We start from the raw sequence: 19,018 nt of genomic DNA on the forward strand, positions 1-19,018 counted from the left end.
CGTTTTAAAACCATCACTACTTATCCTGTCACAATAGGCCCTGCTGCAAAGATTGTCCCGCATTGTGAAGAACTCAAGGGTCAGGCAAAGGGATCAACAATTTTATTGTAACAGCAGAGGCAGTCCTCCTTCCCCAACAGCTGAGTTTAAAGTGTTCACCCTAAACAAGATAGGTCGTATCTGCACTATAGAATATATTATAAATCATACCATGCATCCATTAACAAAATATACAAAGCCAGAAGATATATTTCTCTTAATGTATGTCCAGACTTATCTAAACCCTAGTAAAAAGTAGCCTACAGAAAACAGCATGTCACACTTCACATTTCAATCTACAATGAAGTGTTCCTCAAACATTTTAGTGTTTTGTTAATTCATAGAACATTAACATTCTAAGCATGGGGCTACACTCAGAAAGAATATGTGGCCTGATGGGCATTCAAGATCAAAGCAGATAACCAGCCTATGCTCACATTTTACTTCACCCGTCTCCTCTCCTCTTCATTCTAGAGCAGGCACAAGCCAAATCTACTCAAAACAGATGTGTAAGTTAAGGTAGGAAAAAACCAGTGGCTTCAAATAACAAAGAACTTTATGTGGTCCACAGCAGACAGTTGTATTGGTGTACAGGGAGATAGGAAGCACTGCAAAATAGTTCTACTGTATTTCAAAATAAATTCAAGAGTATAATCTCCCATACTATAAAAATAGGTTTAAAACAAAAGTGGTATGATACATGTTTTTCTTTAGTTTTAAAGGTATCTTATCTCTAAGGGTACCGTGTCTTTAAAAAAACTACTACCGCTGATCACCCAGTCAGTCACAATACTGATACTGCTTTAGCTACATTGGGACAGCACAGGAACACCCTCTTATGAAGCAGCAATAACAAAATATTTTAGGATTAATGGTTTCTTACTGCAACAAGGACAAAGGTTTGCTCCAGATTAAGCACATGGCTGATACTGTGGTCACCTTCAGAGGGAGTAGACTCTGAGAAGTTATCTGTGGACAGCCCACTGCACAGCAGTGTACATGGCTCATTTCTTGCGATTCTTCAGAATCAAATCTCTCAGCACAGTTAGCCAGGAATTCATAGATTTCCAAATTAAACATGGGCACCTAAAGCAAAATCTTGTGAGGAAGATTAATCCTACAGATGTGTCTATGGAAACACAGGAGCAGCTAGAACCATCACAGGAGACCGTACACTTAGTGTTTCAGTTAATGACTTTATCACCTAAGTCACAACCCCTACCTCGAGCACTCTTCCTACTCCTACACACAACCAGGATTTGTACTCCAGTTCCAGTCTGGGTTTCTACACATTCTTCAGTTCCTCTGTGTGGTATTAACAGGATAAGAGGTTTACACTACACTGAAAAGATAGTGATTGAATTCAACATTTTTACAAAGAGCCTGTGAAGGTTCACAGGTAGGCCTTTCCTACCCTTGCACCCACTTCTAACAACACACTTTCCATGGGCAGTATTCCCCTGTAATTGCTAAAGCTGGATCAATTCTTGCTGACAAGTTCACTCTCCTGCTTCATTCGGCTACAAGAAGCAGTTACTTTCCTGGTATTCATCACTTGAACAGCGGTTACGTTTTCAGACTTTTCAGGAGTAGCTTGACACTTCAAGACAGTGTTTTTGTTTCTTCCAGCATTCACATGTAAGGTCTAAGTCTGTTACATTGCTATCATGCACTGGACAAATCCATTGCCAAACCATACCAGAAGAAACAACCTGCTCTTTGTGGGCATCTCTTGTACATGTAAATGCTCTTTTACATCAGCATTTCACATCAGTTCCTATTCCAAAGTTTGTTAAAGTTGAAAAGTTTCCAGCTGCCTAGAAAAATAAAATAGTCTTACACACAACAAATTGGAAGTTCGTGTCTGAGTGGAAGTTGAAGAAATTCTACAGGATTCCCTGATAAAAGGATTCAGTATGAATTAGAGACTTCAAGACTACTCATTTAGCTATGAGATCCAAATAGCAGTTGAAATTCTGGTCTCTGTAAGATGCTGTGACAAGCACTGCTTGACATTTCCATGAGAAAAAAGTCAAAAGCTCAAAGAAAAATCAAAGCTGGAGTCACACCTCCAAAGAGAAAGCAGATGAGGAACAACCTGCTACTGTTACTGTGTTTAAAAAAAGGTTACTAAATGAAGAGGATTCCTTCTTCCACCAGGAAGGTTCAGCATCTGCTGCTGTACCAGTCACTGTTACTGATCTGAAGCAACTCAGTTACCACTTGAACCATGTTATTGTTGTGTTTCTTCAGCAGCTGCAGGTTTAACTGCTTGTCACAGAACCCCATCTCACAGAGACTGGACAGAAGAGTGGCTGTGTGCTCTTCCGCAGCTGCAGACTGCTGAAAGAGAGACAGCAAGAGAAGCTATGTCACTTATTTTTGTTATATTCTTGCCTTTTTCTGGAATGTTAAAGCAGAGACCCCTTTTGTCCACAATTAAGCTGTTCATATCCGCTTCAATTGTTCACTTAAAGTGAAATTACTGCTCTTACATGACAGTAACAGATGTGCTGCTGTCCTCAAGGTATGGATCTCTGCTGGCAGAGCAGCAGAAGGGATGCCAGTGAGCTTAATTTACTGTTGCAGGCAGTCCTATAGGGAACACTGATACATTTACATAGCATACAGCTCTGATTTTAAGGTTGGCATTCTATGAAGCTCACAGCACAAAGAAAAGACATTTAAATACCTGTGCTATAATGGGTGGTCCAGAAAACAATGCTTTGTAGGCAGAAGCAGCAACTGACAAAGCTCCTTTAACCAGTTCTCCTGCAATGCTGCTTCCTTGAGGGTATCTGCAGAAAAGTCAGGTGTAAGTAAAGCTGAGTGCTTGTTGCACATGAAACACAAGTTTCTCCCTGTTGATGAGCCAGCTAAAGATTTGGTTCTAGTTGGAGAGAACAACCTGTGATCCAAAAGGAATCATTGCTGAGCAGCAATGAATGAACCACAGAATTTCAGAAGGATTCAGCTTGAGCTCTTCTATACACATTTGCTTGCCAATTCTGCATCCTTCATATTTATCTCCAAGCAGAAACCCAAATCATGAAAACACAGAATTCAGCATGTTCCCTTCTAGAAGGGAGGCCTTTCTCCAACATATTGAGTACATGAAATCTGTAAGGCAGAACTTCCTCGTAGAAGCCTAATTTAGCAGTTCTCAGTTTAAAACAGCACTTGAAGTCACAGCTACAGCTTCATTACCTTGGGTATTCTGAGCATTTCTGTTTGCTAGCTACAAATCCAGAAGATCCTGGTCCATGACTGTCTCCACCACTGGGTTCTGAAAGATGAATTAAAAATATCATATCCTCATGTCCAGTTAATGGGAAGCTGGGTAAATGCAACTTGTACATAAATGGAAAGGTGCAGGATGCAGTTCAAAGCAAACATTTTGGAGCTGAGTTATCCAGACACAAACTAGGTCTAGAAGATTTTCGCTACAGTCAAAACAAACCAAAAGAATTTCCAAAGTCAATTGGCCAGTTAGTCAGTGGGTGTTTATTTTACCATAAGATGAAATGCTGTCTCAATACACAGCTCAGTTCCAGAGCTGTACCCTTCTACCATTTCTAATGAACAGATGCTCTTATCTGATCAACAAACCCAATTATTTTTTATTCAAATCTTCTATACAACACAATGTCAAACACCCAGAGGGAAAAAACGAATCTTGTAGATTTCCCTTCTCCTCATGAGCAAGACACTAAATCCAATACCAGGCATAAGAATAGGTGATAACGACAGGATGCACCCTTCATTATGCATTGTCAATACCTTCTCTTAGCTGATTATGAATGGAAGAGAGATTCTCTGCAGATGGTGTGCTTGGTTCTTGGAAGACAGGATTCTGAAGAGATGCAAGATTCCTGAGAATGAAAAGCAAAGCAATTACTTTTACTATTTGCAATTACATGTACACAAGTCAGTCAAGACCAATAAACAGAAGAAAAAACTTCACATGCTGCTTTCTCTCCCTCTTTTGCAGTCACCTATTATTGAGCACGGGCTTTACTAAAAGTTGCAGAACTTGCAACATTCCCTCCAGTCCATGACAAAACTTCTGTTGCAACAGTTTCTGTGTGGACACTAATTTCAGCACAACAGGGGGCAGATGCTATGGCAACACTAACCATTTGCTTCTAGTCCAAGAAGCCTACCTTTGCATCTGGGGTAAGATATCTGCAGTCTCTGGGGCAAGGAGGGCTACAGTCAGTGCCTGCGAAGTTATCAAAGTATCACTGATACTGTGGATCTCTGGTTGGCTTTCCCCTTCTGGAGTTTCTGCTCTCGTTTCAGGTTCTCCCCTCTTTTCCAAACTGGGCTGAGAAAGAGCTGAGCTATACATAGATTCCCCTAAAGGACGACTGGTGTCAAAGCACTCAGGGAGAACAATGATATAATCCTCTGATGAGGCAGAGGAACCTTGACTTTGAACATCATCTTTATCTCCATCAGAATTGCCAGGATCAGTGCAGGGGCTTGCTCTGTCAGATCGCTGAAGGTCCCCTAAGAGGAAAAAGAGAAAGCATTAACAACTGTTGGTGTTGTACAAGCACCAGCAGAGGCAGGACTGTCACAGGTACAAGGCAAGTATCCAGAAAAAACCGAGCCTCTGCTGCTGGCATTAAAGAAGCCACCTTCTTTGCTGGCGGTCAGGGTGCAGATGAAGTGTGAATGAAGAACAGATCTTACTGCTATCTATGCAGACATGGCACTGGGGTGTGTGCCTGTACACTGCTTAAAAACACAGGAAAAAGAACTACAGAATCAGCATTCAGCTCCTAAGTGACAAGCACCAGACAGCTCAAAGCACTGACTTCAAGCTACGTGCACAAAACATGGAAGCACCAGCCAGGTGTAACAAGTTCTTATTTGAACTCCCCACTGGAATGTGTGGCTCAACTGCGCTTCAAAGCAGCTGTTAAATTAGCTTCTTGTTCACTCAGAGTACTGACAAATCTTCAGATGTGATAGTGATTCTCCTGATCTAATGAAAATCAGTTTCCTACAACAGTGTCACATCTTTTTGTGCCCTGTTTTTTGGGGGGCCTTTGGGTTGGTTGTTTTTTTTTGTTTGTTTTTGTAGCCCTTATTACAGCTTTATTGTAGAATTTAAACCCTATTTTACTAACCACAGTCATTTGCTATCATTGGCTCTGACTGAAGAATATTTGCTTCCTTTCTGGAAGCGGAATTAGTTTTTATCCTAGAAGACTCTTCATTTATCACATTGTAACTGAAGGTGTCTTGCAATGCTTGCAAAGAGTCTGATAAAACAATTAGGAAAAAACAATTATCAACTGCAGCTCAGGGCTATTTGTGGTCAGTCTAACTGCAAACAGTAAAGCCACAGCAGCCAGCTGAAGGCAGCACTTACTCTGGGAGATCTTTTTTTGTGGGGGCTTATGATCAGGTGCAGCATCCAGGGTTAGAGAGCGAATTACAGTTTCACAGACAAACTGAGTCCCACTCATATCTTCTTCTCCTTCCTCCTGGGTCAGTGGATGCTCAGCTTTTGGTTTCACTACACGAGCATCTGCAGGAGAGCAGGCTTCACTCACTCCTTTGGAAGGGAAACAGAACATGTTATAAACAGCACCAGAAGCGTACACCTGAGATTTCTTTTCTTCAGGCTAGTCAAGGCTAATACCAACTGTGTTAAAGCTTTGAAAACAGGAAGGCTATGGAGTTCAGTCCAAGTTGAATGTGAAAGTGATTGAGAAGTATGGTGTCCACACCTGGGCTGTTTTGAGTATAACTCAGTCTATAAAGGGCAAACTCTAGTAGCCAGACCAACCAAGAGAGGCGTGTTTGTTTCCAAGTCATAGATACACTGCAGCCTCTACAGAGAGCAGCATCAGACTCCATGTTTACAAGCCAAACTCTGTTGGGTTTCCCATAGAAGGAAAAGACAGGAGTATCAAGTCTACTGACTGCATAGAAATGACAATATCCCCCTTCCCTCAGCCACAAACTCCCTATGTCTACCACTTACCAGGCACTGGTTTAAATCCGCTCCCCTCGTTCTCCTCCTCTATCTGACCCAAGCCAGGTTTCTCCAGCAAGGGGCTATCATGTGGCAAAGGGGACATGCATGGAGTCATGTCTGAAAAATAAAAGGTAGCAAAGATAATTGTCACTGAGGGAAATAGGAACCTTCCTTCCTCCAGCAGGCTATCTTTTAAGAAGTTATCCTTTTAAGGAATGTTCTTCCAAGACTGAAGAAACTTAAGTATCTTACAATATAATCTGGTGAAACAATCAATTAGCTGTGCGTTCACTGCCTAAGAAAATAGCAGCCTTCTTCAGTGTCTAGAATCTTATAGTCTTGACGAAGGGAAATTGAAAAGAAGCCAAGACTGAAAAATACAAAGAATAAAGACATAGAGAACAAGAACCTTACCAACAGGAGTATTGTGTGGCACTCGCTCTAACTCCTGCACAATATTGATATCCAACAGCTCAAAAGACAGCAAATCCTACAGGGAAAGAGCACACAGCTTTCATCAGCAAACCCTGAAGCTGACTCCTATGCTGTGCTTCCCAGCATCAGATCTCATTAACCAACTCCGCTTTGTTAGCTCTCAGCAGGATCTTAGAGAGCAGTTTCCCCATCATGAACATTCACATCACAGAATGAGATACACAAATTAGGGCAGCGAGAGGCAGAGCTAATTATGCCCTTGTTAGGGGCCAGAGACAGACCCTAGTCTTCTTTGAGATTCTTCCACACAGCAATAGTTTCCAACATTAATTCAAGAAGAGTGCTGCCATACAAAACACAGCCCACTCTTCCTGGAAAGAAGCAGCTTTATCCTTACAGACAGCTGTGCATTTCAATACCAGACCCAGGGTCTGATCAAGCCTAGATGGTGGTTTCTCTACCTGAATCTTAGCACTTTACCTGTGCAGTGAGGAGATCAACAGATGGGATATAAAATTCTCTCTCACTTGGCAGAGTTTTGATCTTTAAAGGAATATGTGGCAAAGGTATTTCAGCCTGCTCCATGACTTCACCCATCACTTGAGTACCTGCTTCTGTTTTTAAGGAAGCAGCCTGCAAAAGCAAAGAAATAATGTTCCAGAAGCCTCTTAGGCCAGCAGTAAATAAAACAATGACATGAAAAGCCTGAGTTTTGTATACAAGAACACACAACTTGAAAGAGGCTTAATTTATTTTAGAGCCAAAAGAACAAGACTTAACAAAGAGAAATCCCTGTTCCAGCCAGTTGAAGAACTTGATACAGACTGACAGCTAACCCTGTGTCTGTCAAAGACCCTTTTAAAGTTAAAAGTGAAATAAAAGTTGTTTCTTTTCTATTTAATATGAAAATTGGAACAACAGATTAATATAATTAGGGAAGACCATGCCACTGCACTAAACAATTTACATTGCTCCTTCTACCAGACACTTCAGAATTGCCCCAAACACCAGGTGAGTTACTTGCCTGTTTGGTGCTGGAATTTTTATCCTTCTGACACGAGTCAGAATCCTTCCAATTGTGTTCTGGAGAGTCAGTAGGTGGGGAAGGATCCACAACAATACTGCACCAGATCCTGGGCCCAAACTGTTCCCCTCTGTGTGACAGTCTCCAGTGAGAGGTATAAGTTCCTTCTATATTAGGAGCTACAAACTCAACTGAAACAGTTCCTACATGTCCTGACGGAAGGGATGGCACTAACACATATTCTTTTTCAGAAGATGCCAAGGTCAGATTTCCCCACATCAGTTTCAGCTGAAATATAAACAAACAGAAGTTAACTTGACCAGCTTCTCTGCAAAGTATGGGCAGTAAGGAGCACCAAGTCCCTCTGCTGTAAGGCTTTGCAGGAGGCATGGAGAAGAAAGGCTGCTAGTAAACATTTTCACATTAATCACTATCCATCCCTATCTTTCAACATGAAGGCAGCCACTCAAAGAAAGGTATTCTGGAGCAACACACCTACTGTAAACAAGGCTGAGCTGCAACAGAGCAGAAAGAGATGTTCAGTGATGTCAATTGCTGCCCTCCCACAGTCTGCAGTAAGAGCACCCAGACAGCTCATAGCCCTGGAATACCCAGCTTGGGAACTAACGAGCCATCTGAAACCCTAAACCAGCTGAAACCCTAGACAGAGCAGTCAGATTCCTAGTGCCCAGAACTGACACCTTCCAGAACTCTCGGTGTGTAGGAGTAGTGACCAAGGCAACATACCTTTGTGTCTGCGCCCCACTCCACATTGCCAGTGTTCTTCATCCGCCAGTGTTTGATGAACTTTGTTCCTGGCTGCAGGTGAGTACCATCAGGCAAGTTCTCATCCACAAACACCGCACTTAGTGTTGGGACAATTGCTTGGAAGGGTTGACTGGGAGCCCTAGGACTGGGAGGAGGAAACAAAGAAATACACTCATCTGCTATTTCAGCTGATTCATTTATGGGGCTAAACAAGATCTGCTTAGTTGGAGTATTACTGACAATTACAGAACTCAGGCCACTTCAGACTGTTTTGTAAGACATGAAATCATTATCTTTGTGATGCTAAATCAAGGAGACTGGAGACACCAATGACTATTTGGCTTCACAAGCAACATTTTTCAGAAGGTAAGGTTTGTCTGAAAGAGGCTCAAAACCAGACTTAATCCAAGGCTTTACTGTTAATTTGACTGCACAAACAGAACTAGTGAATCACCTCACAACTAAGAAGAGAAAGAATTGGACCTGAATTAGCATTGGTTTTGTTCCTGTAATATGCCTGTTCAGCCAAAAAGATGCAAAGACAGCCACTTCAAGCTTCCCATGAATGTAACTGATTCATGTTTACTTAAAAGCCCTAAATGGAAGGATGAATAAAAAAAAACTAGAACAAGTTTTATACCTGTACATTCATAAAACCAAAGAGAATGGAAAATGCAGAGTGTTGCCTGCAAAGGCTGTCTAATGAGCCTCAGACCACATAAAAAGGAAGATGAGGAAAGAACACAGATGTACTTGACTTTCTGCAGAGAGCCTTAACACAGCAAGAAGATGAAGCCTTTTTCAGAGCTGGCAGCAATGCCAGCTGAGGCTCCACATGCCTGCACTTGGACATAACTGCAGGCAATGCCCTTCCTCCAAAGCCTCTACTGGCAACAATCGTGAGTTACTGGTTTTCTTCTCCTACCCTCCTCCTGTGTAAAAAGAGTAAAACCATCACACCTCACAAATTCCCACAGGATCCAATGACAAATTATACTTTACATGAGCAATTTCAAACCTTCCTCCTGTTGCTTTAACTGGGTCTCATCACAAAAGGTCAGGCAGCAAACTGAAAAACACTCAACTAATAGCATCTCTTACAGGAAGGTATTGGGTTGGAGACTGTCAGATTTCAGAGCAGGCGAGCCACTGGCTTCCAATACATGGATGGAGTTCCACAGATGAATTTTCCTGTTCAATTTTAGCTGCTTTTTGAGCTCTCGGACTTCTGCTTTTCTCTGCTTCTTCTCTGCTCGCAGTCTTTGCTTTTCTGCCTTCAGAAACCTTTTGTCCATCTGTTTCTGAAGCCTGCAGTGAGAATAGGTCACCTTGTTGTAGCACATTACTTCTGGACTGGATACCAGACAAGGGTAAAAACATCTTCATAGCTGCTTGTTAGGGCATTTTGAATGGCCTCAGCAAAAGAGCCAACTCACAGACAGATTACAGCATGCTCAAAGAGCAAGCGAGCTCTCAGCCTGCTATGCACCAAGGCCATTTGGTCCTTTGCACTGCACTGAAAATGCTCTAAGACTTGACTGCACATGGTTGTTTCTAGCTATTCACAGTAAAGTTCGAGTAACATTTCCATTTCTGATCTCTAAATCTAAAACAAAAACTGAACATCAAGGCAGCACAGGTGCTGCCACTTTGCTAGAGGATAATGGTGCCAGGCAGTGCCAGGTGTCAGCAGTTACCTGACTTGCTCCAGGGTGGCAGGCAGGTGAGGAGCACCCTCCACAGGGCCATGGCTCTCAGCAGGACCCAGCACAGGTCTGCGCAGCTTGAGTAAGACATGGTTGCGGTTGTGCGCATACGTCCCTGCCTCACACTGCTCACAGATGTTGTAGGCTGGGCAGAGGCTGTGAAGCAGGAAAGGCAGAAGGTTACCAAAAGGCAGACAATAGGTAGTAACACACTAGAAAGAGACACTGAAGCACAATTAATCCTAACGTTTCCGCAGAGAAGCGACTGCGTCATGCTACCACTGCAAGCAGCAACTATGTGAAAGAAGCTGCTTCTCTCACTTCAACATCAGCATTTGCAGCCATGGGAAATATTTAGATGAGTATCCCTCTTCTTGGCAGAGCTGCATCACAGTTCCCACTTCCTTCTTGAACATACATTGAAAAAATCCGATACTTCCACAAGTGGCTAACAACTGTTGCTATGAAGAATAAAACGTTATACTGAAAATACATCCTCTGTATTTTCTGAAGTATGATACTGAGTCAACTGAAGTATGGAGGGATGCAAAGCAGATTGGTTCTGAAGGAAAAGGACTCATGAAAAGGTCTGTCTTCTCCCAGCAAGAAAAAGAAACATCCAAAGAAAGAACTCTGTTGGTATTCCATTCACTCCTGCTGCCTAGACCTAAAATACACAACAACTGCCTCCATCAGATAAAAACCTCACTTCTGACACCTCATTTTAGACACTTGTCAATCTACTTCGTAATTAAACTGACAACAGGGAGATTATTAAAATAAACAAGACCTGCTTTAGTCTGAGTGCCAGAACTAAGCAGAGGACTGGTAGTTAGGAATTTCGCTTTTTAACTGAACCTTTACAGTTACTGCCTGCTAAATGCAAGGCAGGCAAAGAGTGCTTGAGAACACAGCAAGTGTCAGGAAGTTCTCACTGTTTTAACAGTCACACTTTCTGCAGGCAGTATTAGTCTTGCTCTGATGCAGACGAGGTCCTGTCACCACAGCAGAGAACAGAAGCTGTCAGACACACCAGACACTGAAGCATACAGCAGGCTGCAGGTTTGGAAACCAGCACCACACATCACTGGGACAGTTACTCATTCTCTGCCCTGCAAATAAGTGTTCCCACACTACCACCTCTCATCACATTCTACCTGCATTGGTAGCGAACTCCAACAATCCTGGCCTGGCAGCTGCAGCAGGAGATCAGCCAGTCACACTGGCTGCCATTCCCCAGCTGGCTCTCTGATGGTATTGCTGTGACAGAGCTCTCAGAAGGATCTGGAGGCTGACTGTGATGAACAAGCTTCTCATATAGCTTCTGCTCCAGTTTCTCAACAGTTTCCTTAACGACTTGTTCTCTGAACTGGAAAAAAAATTAAAGTAATCATGGATGAGACCCACTAATGCGGCTTCAAAAGCTGGACTCCATTCTCCCAAGACTCCCAGTCCATCAGTCATTAAGCAGTTCAGAATCCAATTCCCATCTCTCAAGTCCCTTCCAAATGAAATTAAACAAGTATCACATTCCTCAGAGGATGTGTAGTGCAGAAAATACCAGCCTGTAGCTTTTAACAAGAGAAGTTAAAAATCATTTACTCATGCTTACAATATTAAGGTTGTTCTTACATTAGCTTGCACTAAGAAACTTCCCTAGAAACCCCTCTGGAGTCTCTGTCATTAAGTCCTGATTTTGTCTATTGGGTATGTTTTACACAAAACCAGTAAGTTCCCCTATCTTTAGTTTGCATGAAGAAATGGAGAACTAAGGGAGACTAAAAAAAGAAAAAAAAAAACACCAAAAATTTAAAGACAAACACATCTGCTGTTGTGCACTGTACCTTGTTGTTTTAAGAACTGACTAGCTGGTTAGCTCTTAGCACTCACATCTAGCTGCTTCTTGTGATGTCTATTAGCTGTGCAAAACAAACTAACACCCACATCCTTACACTTACTGTTTCCAAGTAGCTGGTAAACCATTCTGGAGGGTTTTCATTTGTTCTTCCTTCTCCGGTGTAACTTAACTTTTGCTGAAGGATAAAGCCAAACCAAAACCACATCAGAGTAATAAGTCACAAACGTTAAGCATGAAAAGCTGCAAAGAAAACCAACCCAAAACCCTCAATGGAGCAAGTTGATCATGTTCAAATAGCCCTCCTCTCGAGTGTCTTTACAAAGAAGAGATTTCAAGTTCTTTGGAAAACAGTGGAAAAGCAGCACATGGAAGTCATTGACATTTCCTGAAAGACTTCTGCCTTGTCAGCATATCTGAGTGTAATCACACAAAGCCAAAGAAATCTAGTCAAAGTTACCAGCACTTCAGGAGACCAGCTGCTTTATCAAACTACTTAAGGATGGTCAACATGAAAAACTATTTCTAAATGCAGCATCAAAATATCCTCTTGAAGACACTCAAATAATTTCGTAAGCTTCAATGTGTGCAGGTAGCTGGAATTTAAACCCAGCTTCTGAACTCAAGAGTTTATGTATAAGCAAAGACAGTGACCAGTCTATAAAGTGAATTACAATGATGAATTGCTTTAATTAATGTGTAATCCAGCTCCTGCATCCTACCTGAAATGTCAGCTCCTTCCCATTTTTTAAGTCTTCTTCTAAACCCTGAGCTAGCATGGAAGAGTGCACAAGAGATTTCTTCTCTTCAAGAAGTAGCAATTTTTCTGTCCCAGTTTTTTCACAGAGTTGAGAGGAACAAGGACTTGAAGTTTCCTTCAGACAAGAGTCTTCTTCATACACATTCATCTGAAGCTGATTTCCTTGTTTAACTGCAATCTAAAGAAACAGTACATCCATACACCATGTTTACTCACATCCAATACAAAATCCTGCACAGCTGCACTGCACTGAAGAGGCTGGGAGAAGGCTAAACCAGACCAAAAGCCAGACTGAGTGAAATGGCAAGGTGCAGCCAGCTGACATTCCAGTCTGCCTTTCTCAAAGGCTACCAGCATGCTTACTAAGAAGTTTAGTATAAAGTATGAAATTCAGACTATAAGCAAAAAGTTTTGAAGCATTAATACAACCGAAGTTTAAAGGAATGCAATTCTTAGTTTGCCTAAGCAAAATTAAATGCTTATAAAGTAAGCATTGATACCAATTACAGGTTTAATGTTCTGTGCTCTGGCAATAAAGTCTTCGTAAACAAAGGTTTGTAAAGGCATCCCATTACAGCCCATTATCTCTAGGTAGAGGATTAGTGCTCATGTGTTGGAGCAAGCCACTCCTTTAACCAAGGAGCTGGCAGTTTATGGCCCTGAATCACAGCTGCCTAATCAACTCATTTATACAAATCAAGATCAGTCTGGATGGAAAAAAAATGTAGCAAAACATTCAATCTAGTGTCCAAAACTAGAAAACTGAGCTATTCTGACTTCCTTGGGCCAGGTAATGCTGATTTTTCTCAGCTACACCAATTCGAACCAGAGGACAAATACATTGAAAAAAAGTCAAAGAGAGCACTTACCTTTAGAGCTTCTTCATATTCTTCTAAAGAAAAAGGGAAAGAAATGTGAATTTGCCCTGTCTCAAACAGCAAATCCAAGTTCAGCACACAGTACTTGGGGACCCTTACACTAAGAAGCATCTCCCACACTTTCTGTAAATTCTTTTAAACTAGTGCTACTGTAAGCAGCAGGTGTATGTATGGCAACAGGTAAACACATTCTCACAGCCTAGACTCAACATCCCATTAATACAGCCTTTCCCAGTTTGTTCCAAGGGATCAAAAAAACTCTTTCCTTTGGGGAGAATTTATGCCAAACCACACATAAAATCCCAAATGATCAAAGAGCAGGCATTCTCAACTGCTTCTCCAAAACCACAAACAGCAGTTGGGGTTCATTTACTGATTCCAGTTCAGTAAAGCAGCAGCTCACCTTTGCTGTTCACAGAGACCTGCAGAGAGAAACACCAGTGAGTAACAGCTACAGATTCTCTTCAAACTAAAATGCTTTCAGAATAAACGTGCTTTGATTCCAAAACACTGCTCCTGCAGGTATTTGTTATTGCTACCTCGTTTAATCATTAATCAGTCTTACAGTGCTCTGGAGCAGACCATGTTCTTTACTGGATTTGCACAACAAGCAAGGTCTCTGGCATCCAGAACAAGCCTGGTCTGAACTACATTCTGCTGTAAATCTCCATATGAAAAGTAAGGAGAGGGAGAGGTTATGCCATGCCAGAAGTTACTCAACAAGGACAACCAGAAGTAACCCATTTGCTGTCAGCCAGTAATCTGCTTGGAGATTATAGCGTTCGCATAAAACAAGCATGGGATTTGAGTTCACCAGATCACTGCAGTGAACAGCTGCTGCTGACAGGGGACTGCTGACAGGGATCTTTCAGAGCAAGAAGTGCGGATTGAAGAGACAGGGCTTTACCATAACCATAACACTGCATAGTTACAGCTGCCTTGTTCTCATAAAACAGAAAACGAAAAGGCCCTTGGGAGAAGCGTTCTGCTATCAGAGCACACAAAGCTGTTTCTATGGTGTGGGAAAAAGAAAGGCAGTAGCTTCTAAAAAAGATTTTAAAGTAAGCACACTACACGAGTTGTGAAGCCACGAGACCAGCAGCCCGTCGCTCAGCAGAACACAGGCATCAAGAGAATGAAAGGTTCACATCAGCCATGCTTTGGTAGACCTCTTGGGAGGATGTGGTGCCAGATATTTTACCTCATCATTATCCTCATCAATGTATTTGATCTGAATGTTGCCCAGGTCAAATGAAACTTTAACCTACAAAGGGAAAAAGCACAAAACCACAATGAGACAGGGCTACAGATGTTCCTCCTTCATGACTGCTAACATGGAAACATGCATCTGAACCCTCTGTCCCTGTCCTCCGTTTCTCAGTTGCAATAAACACTGTTTTACAAGATCTGTTCTTCTGGAGCTGAAGAATTCTCCCCAATGCCTTGTCTACAGCCTTTACTAGCTTCCAATAATGAAAAGAACAGTTTTCTTTTATGTTCCCCCTCCCCGAGTTAATGTTTACCCCAAATAAATAATAAACTTCCCATTACAAGAGAACCACCTCAGGGTTAGCAACCTCAATCACAGTAAATACTGCAATATACAAAGGGCAACAATCAAAGAAAGATAACTTTGATATGAAAAAGCAGCAGAAGACAGCTCATGCAGCCTTTATTCCACAAATCTACCTGTGTGTTGATAAACTAGGATCAATTCATGTACTAAAAAAATGTTATTTTGTATCATTCACCTACAGAATCTGTATCTTTCTCAATAAAATCTCTCTGAAAAACTGCTATGAGAGACACATTCTGCTAGCCTGGATCTAACAGAGGAACACTAGCAGCCTTAGAAGGCAGCGGTGACTGGAACTTAGCACAAGGGCACAGTGACATATCTGCACACAGACCACATCTGCAATACTGAGTACAGTTCTGGACTCCCAGTTCAAGAGGGTCAGGGAAGTACTAAAGAGAGTTCAATGGAGGCTATAAGGATGAAGAAAGGACTGGAATATCTCTGAAAGAAGGAAAGGCTGAGAGACCTGGGGCTGTTTAGCCTGGAGAAGACTGAGAGGGACCTTATCGATGCTTACAAATACCTGAAAGGTGGCTGTCAGGAGGATGGAGGCAGTCTCTTTTCAGGACAAGGGGCAATGGATGTAACCTCAATCACAGGAAATCCACCTCAAAATGTGAAAAAAATGTTTTACTCTGAGTGTGCTGGAACCCTGGAACAGGCTGCACAGAGAGGCTGTGGAGTCTCCTTCTCCAAAGATCTTCAAAACCTGCCTAGACACATTCCTGCATGACCTGCTGTAAGTGGTCCTGCTGTGCAGGGGGCTGGAGTCGATTGCTAGAGGTCCCTTCCAATCACACACGTTTAATACTACACTAATACACAGGAAAGACAAAGATGCAATGATGCTACTTTGAAACAGTAGCTCACACAAGGTAGCGCGGACACCTAGTGGCACTACCGTGATTACGGAAACACTCCTGTAATAGAACACCACACCTTGAACAAATACACCCTCGCTCTCAGACTGCTTGGGACTGAGGAAAACGCCATGCTTACAGAGCAATTTATTTCCAGCTTTGATAAAAGCAGAATTCTGACTAGTTCAGACATTCCTCCAGGGTCTACTTGCTGCCAAATATTCTAAGCCAAATATTCTTTGTCTCTTCCGTCAGACTGAAACACAGGGAGCGAAAATAATGTATTTCAAACTTCAAATATGAGTAATCCACAAGGTACACTAGAATGTTAGCTAAAAAAGGACTGAATGAGAAAGTAAAATACTGGCAAGATATCTTTAGATTCAACTTTTGAAAGTCAGCAAAAAAGACAAACAAAACACAACAACCACAAAGACACAGAAAGATTGCTACACAACTAAAACCAAAAAAAACTTACTGCAGCTTTACCATAAGCATGGGAAATTCTTACTACGTAATTTCAACCTCAGCCAATACACAAGTTTTCACTAAATATTATTGGAAATAAATATTCAAACAAAAATTCTTCAATATACCAAAGACAAATATACAATATACAAAGAGCAAGAAACCAAAAACACATTAGTGATGCAAGTACCCCAGAAATATCTTCAGTAAAATGCTCTACAGGCAACATTAGAGTGCTACTTTAGAGTGCTACATTAGAGTGATACTGTTGCTGAACCTCTCTCCATCATCTTTGAAAAGTTCTGGAGACCAGGAGAGGTGCCTGATGACTGGAAGAAAGCAAATGCTACTCCAGTCTTCAAAAAAGGCAAGAAGGAGGACCCAGACAACTACAGACCAGTCAGCCTCACCTCCATTCCTGGAAAGATGATGGAGCAGCTCATCCTGGAGGTCATCTCTAACCACACGGAAGACAAGAAGGTTATCAGGAGTAGCCAACATGGATTTACCAAGGGGAAATCTTGTCTAACTAATCTGATAGCCTTCTATGAAGTTACGACCAAGTGGGTAGCTGAGGGAAGAGCAGTGGATGTCATATATCTTGACTTCAGTAAAGCTTTTGATAGTCTCCCACAGATATAGAAAAGCTCAGGAGATGTTGGCATAGATGATTGGTCAGGGAGGTGGATTGAAAACTGGCTCCACAACAGAGTTCAGAGGGTCATCATCAATGGCACAGAGTCAATTTGGAGGCCTGTGGCAAGTGGTGTCCCCCAGGGATCGGTACTGGGTCCAGTTTTGTTCAATATCTTTATCAATGACCTGGATGAGGGCATTGAGAGTACCCTCAGCAAGTTTGCTAATGAAACAAAACTAGGGGGGGTTGGCTGACACCCCTCAGGCTGTGCTGTCATCCAGTGTGACCTGGACAGGCTGAGAGCTGGGTGCAGGCAAACCTCAGGAAGTTTAATAAGGACAAGTACAAGGTCTTACATCTGGGAAGAAGTAACAACAGGTACCAGTACAGGTTAGGGGCTGCCCTGCTGGAAAGCAGCTCCACAGAGAAAGACCTTGGAGTGCTGGTGGACAGCAAGTTCTCCATGGAACAACAATGTGCTCTTGTGGCCAAGAGAGCCAATGGGATCCTGGGATGCATCAAGAGAGGTGTGTCCAGCAGGTCTAGGGAAGTTCTTCTACCTCTCTACTCTGCCCTGGTGAGACCACACCTGGAACACTGTCCAGTTTTGGGCTCCCCAGTTCAAGAGAGCAGGAGACCTGCTGGAGAGGGTCCAACAGAGAGCCACAAGGATGATTAGGGGACTCGAGCTTCTCCCATATGAAGAGAGACTGAGATCCCTGGGGCTATTCAGTTTTAAGAAGAGAAGACTGAGAGGGGATCTCATCAATGTCTATAAATATCTGAGGGGTGGGTGTCAAGTGGAGGGGGCCAGGCTCTTTTCAGTGGTTCACAGTGATAAGACAAGGAACAATGGGTTCAAACTAGAACATAGAAGATTTCACCTGAACATGAGGAGAAACTTCTTTACAGTAAGGGTGACGGAGCACTGGAACAGGCTCCCCAGGGGGGTTGTGGAGTTTCCTTCTCTGGAGACTTTCAAAACCCACCTGGATGCATTCCTGTGCAGACTGCCCTCAGTGACCCTGCTCTGGCAGGGGGGCTGGACCTGATGATCTCTTTAGGTCCTTTCCAACCTCTGATATACTGTGATACTGGGATACTTCACCTCATCCACATAAACGAGCGGAAAGAACAGGGGATAACATGCTGTATTTTACAGGGGTACAGTGCCAAAACCAAGTACCCTTAACTGTGGAAAAGAGCAGAGCACACAGCTGAAGCCAGCTTCCCTCAGAAAAACAAGCGACCCGTAAGCAGCTGCATCCAAAACATGCTTTTCACACCACTCTAAATATACGACAGGAGAAAAAGTCACTGCAGACGCTAAAAGAAAACTGAGACCGCAGCAAAACAAAACACAATTCTAACAGCCTAGAAAACGGAGGTCATCGCTTAGGAAGCCGACACAGAAGACGCTCGGCCCTCGGAGAGGCACATGCGCTGTAGGCGCCTAACCACGACGCTCTCCGTAGCTGCTTCACCGGAGCTACGGCGGCACTACCGGGGTCGGGCCCTGCCCTCGCTCTGCTTCCCGTGGCGAGGTTGGACGGGAAGGGCAGCGCTTACCATGGCCTCCACATCTGCCCAAGTCGTGTGCGCCGAGTCCGATACCAGGAAACTTTGGGTGTCCCCACGGCAGGTGACGCGGAGGTTCACCTGAGGCTCCATCCCGCGCTCCGAAGGCCAGGTGAGCTCTGTCAGACGGCCCAAGGAGCCTAACATGGCGGACCAAACACGGACAGCTCCGCACCCTCCGCACGATACTACTGGCTGCCCCACCTGCCACTTACGCCCTGGATGGCTGCCCGCAGCCCTGGTTGGCTGGCAGGAGCGGGACCAAGAGCTGAAGAATCACAACAACAAACAGACTCCGGGAGCGCGCAGGCGGGGGCGTGGCTGACACGCACTTCCCGGGGGAAAGTCGGGGGGGGGGAGGAGGGGAGCCGCGGCTGACACGCACTTCCCAGAGGGGCGTGTCACGGCTCCCATAATACAGGGCACAGACCACTGA

The 19,018-nt window shown here is 43.2% G+C and overlaps 1 protein-coding gene across 1 annotated transcript; it reads right to left on the reverse strand.

Annotated features, from left to right (window-relative positions):
• Positions 1-100: 100 nt before the first annotated feature.
• NBR1 (NBR1 autophagy cargo receptor) lies at positions 101-18,770 on the reverse strand. The gene is made up of 21 exons (XM_054396902.1): positions 18,574-18,770; positions 14,662-14,724; positions 13,864-13,882; positions 13,452-13,474; positions 12,545-12,760; positions 11,926-12,000; positions 11,125-11,336; positions 9,959-10,123; positions 9,363-9,569; positions 8,241-8,400; positions 7,494-7,781; positions 6,950-7,102; positions 6,449-6,524; positions 6,041-6,151; positions 5,423-5,608; positions 5,178-5,312; positions 4,203-4,551; positions 3,820-3,911; positions 3,247-3,325; positions 2,732-2,837; positions 101-2,382 (listed from the first exon to the last, which is right to left on the reverse strand). Exons 1-21 carry the CDS (start codon positions 18,727-18,729, stop codon positions 2,206-2,208), a joined length of 3,048 nt encoding a protein of 1,015 aa, XP_054252877.1. The 5' UTR covers positions 18,730-18,770; the 3' UTR covers positions 101-2,205.
• Between the last annotated feature and the right edge of the window lie 248 nt (positions 18,771-19,018).

Source organism: Indicator indicator, chromosome 39, assembly GCF_027791375.1.
Source record: "Indicator indicator isolate 239-I01 chromosome 39, UM_Iind_1.1, whole genome shotgun sequence".
Lineage (NCBI taxonomy): Eukaryota > Metazoa > Chordata > Aves > Piciformes > Indicatoridae > Indicator > Indicator indicator.